Source organism: Pygocentrus nattereri, chromosome 30, assembly GCF_015220715.1.
Source record: "Pygocentrus nattereri isolate fPygNat1 chromosome 30, fPygNat1.pri, whole genome shotgun sequence".
In the NCBI taxonomy this organism is placed as follows: Eukaryota; Metazoa; Chordata; class Actinopteri; order Characiformes; family Serrasalmidae; genus Pygocentrus; species Pygocentrus nattereri.
The window spans coordinates 16,208,115-16,213,214 of NC_051240.1; the positions used below are offsets into that span (position 1 = coordinate 16,208,115).

Genomic DNA, 5,100 nt, shown 5'->3' on the forward strand with positions numbered 1-5,100 from the left:
TTATGTCATTGCGGCAGATATAAACTTCAGTATTGAAGTTTGTTGTAAAGTATAAATTAAAGCATCTGTAAATGGAACCTGCTGTTACTCTAATACAAGAGCCAGACTTCTGTCCTCGACGGTCGCAGCACTGCAGACTCCAGCGCTCTGCCACATTGACCCTTTAGGTTGAAGCAAAAACGTGGCTGTAATGTGATTTTTGTCGCCTCACAGTCTAGATTTTAATAGGCAAACGTGGCTAGGAACATAAGTCACATGCCAGGTGCCTTTTGTCACTGCTCTGATAAATCCAGTCAATAATAAACTTGCAGCAATTATTATTGCACTGTTTGCATGCGTTAATACTTGCTATAACTTGCTAATACAGAATGCAGCAATGAGTGAAATCAGGTTTGTGAAGAGTTTGTGTGCTTGTTTCAACCCTTGTGTGGTGTTGGTGTGTTTGTTACTCAGTGGTCTGGTGGACCCACCAAATTATTGGTGTTTTAAATCAGTACAGCCATCACAGTTTATCTACAAATACCAGATTAAAATATCATAAGTGGCCAGATGGATGGGTGCTCATGTAGCAGCTGTAGCCAGTCAGCAGCCTGTCCATGTTGTCCACACACACACACACAAACAGCAGGCTATGTAGGAGGAGAACAGAGTGAAACACAGCACCTCCACACTTTTACTCCCCGTGGGTTCAGCCCAACAACACGTGTAATATAAATGTGTGGGGGGTGAACAGAGGGAAGGCACTGAAAATGGGTTATTTTATATCTTATAGAATCTGGGGTTGAAATAATAATAAATCACATCATATTTTTTTCTGGTAAACATTAAAAATGTGTGACCTGAACACCACACAAGGGTCAAGTATATGTCTACCATTAAAAGTTGTGCCCATATGGGTCCCTCTATTTCTTACTCTCATAACTATATAAGTTTATAGTAATAATTTATGGCTGTTACTAGTCTTGAGATCACCTGAACAATAAGCCAGCGGTTTAATTCAAAGGGTGTTAAGAGATTCGCATTTTCCACCTTTGAGTTCAGCTCACAAAGGCTCTGCTGATTCGTTGATGAGCTGAATCGAGTGAGTTTAATGAGGAGGAATGCTGTGCTGTGGCCCATAAGGAACCCAATTTGACCTCTGGGTCAGGGCATGGCTCAGCTCCTGTCAGGCCACAGCCCTGTAGAGTAGCTGTAATATTCCTGGTTCAACAAATGAAGCCCTTTGTATTACCTGAGGAGTTGATTCTGGTGTGTAAAATTAGAAAACGCGCTACATTCAGCAGGGATTGAATGGCATCAATATCTTATTATTATTCAGCGAAAATGTGCAGTCCAACAACCCTGGGCCCTGGGTTAAGGGGTTATCTATGAGCTAATAGAACAGCAGAGACACATGCTCAAACAGTGGCACCATGGCTCAGCATGTGGTCAGCTAGCTGAGCGTTGCAGGAGAAAGATGCATCGCACTGAGAGCACATGAAACCTCTGCTATCACACTGCTGCTGCAGCAGGTGGCGCTGCAGGGCTTTTGGGCGGCTGAAGGACTTTCCGCAACTCCGGCATTCGTAGGGCCTTATGCCAGCATGCGTCCGTTGATGGCGCAGCAGGCGGGACGGCATGGCGAAGGCCAAACCACACTCGGAGCACATGTGCGGGCGGAGTCCCGTGTGTATGCTAAGGTGTTCGGCCAAGTTGGAGGATTTGGTGAAGGATTTGGAGCAAATGTGGCAGGTGTAGGGCCGCAGGCCAGTGTGGATCTTCCGGTGTTCGGCCATGCGGCTGGCCACAGCAAAGGCCTTGCCGCATTCGGGGCAAAGGAAAGGCCTTTCTCCTAGGTGGGTGCGCTCGTGGCGCATTAGCGATAGCGGCTTGTTGAAGGTTTTTCCGCACTTTTTGCAGGGGAAGGGTTTGTCGTTAGCATGCATGTTGCGCTCGTGCTTCCGTAGGTCAGAGGAGCGAACAAACTCCTTCCCGCACGCCTCGCAAGCGTACGGCTTCTCGCCCGTGTGCGTGCGAATGTGCTTGCGGTAGTCAGACGACCAGGTGTAGGTTTTGTCGCAGAACGGGCAGCTGTAGGGCCTCTCGCCGGTGTGCAGTCGCTTGTGCTGCTGCAGCGTGCCCTGGTGAGAATAAGCCTTTCCACACAGGTCGCAGACGTACGGCTTCAGGCCATTGTGGGTGTCAATGTGGCTCAGCAAGTTGCTGTACTTCTTGAAGGCCCAGGGGCAGTAGCTGCACTTGTACGGACGGTTTTCAGCATCCCCTTCTACGCCGCGCCGCTTCTTCATAGCAGCGAACCTGAAAAGCGGCCTGCTGGATGGTTCCACTCTGCTTGGTCCATGTTCCCCGGCTGCCTTCGCTGCATCTTTGTCTGAAACAACTGGGGCATCTTGCTGTGTTTCTGGAGCCGGCTCAAAGTCCTCCTCCAGTTTCACTTTGATGTCGGCAGAACTGGGCACTTCCTCCGTGTGATTGGCTGAAGTTGTTAAATCGCGCTCTAATCCAGCTTTTTGGCTCACAACTTCAGGCTTGTCAGCATAGGGAAGCGCAGCAAACCTCTTGTACACAGACGTGGCTGGATTCACATGAACTGGATTCATTTCATCGGCATAAGCAGCAGAGGGCAGTGTTTCCTCAACACAGTGTAAAGAAAAAGCCCCTCCACTGAACTTAGAATCGGCAACCACTTCACTCTCTGCTGGTATATACCGCCTCTTATTGACGAAGGTCTTCCTGATGCTTCTTTTTGACATGTAAGCTCTGTCGCTGATGACATCTGCCGTCAAGTGGTTACAGTTTTCTGCCATATTCATTTCTGGTTAGGAGCGTTTTGGGTAGAGAGCACTGGGTTTGGTGCGCAGCTCGCAGAACGTTCATGGAAATGTGGACCTGTCTGGTGCACCTGTGTGGGATAAAAAGATCATCATCACTGCTATTTTTTTAGTTCATATATATATCCATCCATCCATTTTCTAAGCCGCTTCTCCGTCAGGGTCATGGGGGGGTGCTGGAGCCCATCCCAGCAGTCATCGGGCGGAAGGCAGGATGTACCCTGGACAGGTCGCCAGTCCATCGCAGGGCAGACAGACACTCACAACCAGGGGCAATTTAGCATGTCCAATCGACCTGACTGCATGTCTTTGGAAACCAGAGAACCCGGAGGAAACCCACACAGACACAGGGAGAACATGCAAACTCCACACAGAGAGGACCCCGGTCACCTGGCCGGGGAATTTAACCCAGGCCCTCCTCGCTATATATATATATAGCTCGCTGCTTTGGGAAGAAAACCTCGCATTTTTTATGTTTTTCAGTTTTTGACATAATTTGAAACCAACTGTCGTCCTTTATTTTGTGTGTAAATTTCACGAAGAAGGGATCAAAAGAAACAGCCCAAAATGACTTGGAAAAAATTCTGGTTCCATTGACTTACATTAAAAGTAATGTGTGTTTTTTCCTTCTCCTGTAAAGTTACAATTTTGGAGATACAAAGTTTTATATATACATATATTATGTATGCTTGCTGTTGAACTTCATACCACTGGGTGTAATTCAATGTAAAGAAAGAAAAGAGATTTCTTTCAAGCTGTTTTTGTACCATTTCTTCACAATGTAAAGAGTATTTTTTTCCCAAATCATGTCAAAAAAATGAAAAAAAAAACTAAAGAAATAATGCAGACACAAGATTTTGTTCCAACATTGACCATACAAGGTATTTTTGTGTCTCCAAAAAGCAGCTTTGTAGAAGAAAAAATGTTTTGTGTAACAATATTTTATTCAAAGTCATTCTGGATTTTGTCTGTTGGTCCATTTGTCATGAAATGTCCAAGCTAAGTAAGGGGCAGGTGGATTTTTTGAATTATGCAATAAAAATGAAAGACGACAGGAAAATTTTATGATTAACTGACTAACACAAATATTTCAAAATTGCTCGAAAAAAAATCTGTTTCCATTAATGTCTATAACAAGTTAAGACATTTTTCCTTCTCCTGTGAAGTTTTTGACTTTTTAACATTATTTGAAACAGCCTGTTGTCTTTTACACTGTGTGTAAATTTCATGACGAATGGACTAAAAGAAATGACCCAAAATGACTGGGAAAGACGTCTGGTTCCATTGACTTACATTAAAAGTGAAGTAGGTTTTTTCCTTCTCCTGTAAAGTTACCGTCTTGGAGATTGGAGATCTTTTGTTCCAACAATAGCGATATATATTCCTCATAAACGGCAAAAGGTGGTTATGTAGTTAATAAACCCCGCGTGTTATTCATTCCGGTCATTTTACTACAGCATAAATCACGTGTTCAGATTCACTGCAGGCCTTTAACAGGTATTACAGACACGTGTGAGACTCCAGTCGCCTGTGTGCTGGAAATGTTCACAGCTCAGGAATGACGCTGGAAGTGGAAACTCCTACGACCCGATAAGCGAAGCTCACAGCAGCGATAACACACTCATATCAGTCGACTGCACTGGAACGGACTAAATCTCAGTGGTCACTCTGAACACACATGCTGTATGTGACTCTCCCAGCAGTTTCCAGGCCGTATACGGGATAAAGTGTCTTACCTTGAAACAGTCCAGTCCGCTGAGGGAGATTCCGCTGTGAACAGGTCATTTTTATCCCGAGTTCAGAGGGAGCTGAAGATGCTGGAGGAGGAGTTCAGTATCGCTGAGACACGGAGTCAGCAGCACGACGGGGTGGGGTTTCATTCAGAAGCGATCTTCCCTACTCCCTGCTCCCTGCTCCATGGTCCCTACTTCATACTCCCTACTCCATAGTACCTACTCTATACTCCCTGTGTCATACTCCCTACTCCATACTCCATAGTCCCTACTCCATACTCCGTACTCCATGGTTCCTACTTCATACTCCCTACTCCACACTCCCAACTCCCTACTCCATAGTCCTTACTCCCTACTCCATAGTCCCTACTCCATACTCCCTACTCCATACTCCATAGTCCCTACTCTCTTCTCCATAGTCGCTACTTCACAGTCCCTACTCCATACTCCTTTCTCCCTACTCCATAGTCCCTACTCCATATTCCCTATGTCATACTCCACACTCCCTACTCCATAGTCCCTGCTCCATACTCCCA

General features: G+C 45.8%; 1 protein-coding gene across 1 annotated transcript; it reads right to left on the reverse strand.

Annotated features, from left to right (window-relative positions):
- Window positions 1-1,343: 1,343 nt before the first annotated feature.
- Window positions 1,344-4,663, reverse strand: znf648 (zinc finger protein 648). The gene is made up of 2 exons (XM_037536607.1): window positions 4,568-4,663; window positions 1,344-2,902 (listed from the first exon to the last, which is right to left on the reverse strand). Exon 2 carries the CDS (start codon window positions 2,811-2,813, stop codon window positions 1,398-1,400), a length of 1,416 nt encoding a protein of 471 aa, XP_037392504.1. The 5' UTR covers window positions 2,814-2,902; window positions 4,568-4,663; the 3' UTR covers window positions 1,344-1,397.
- Between the last annotated feature and the right edge of the window lie 437 nt (window positions 4,664-5,100).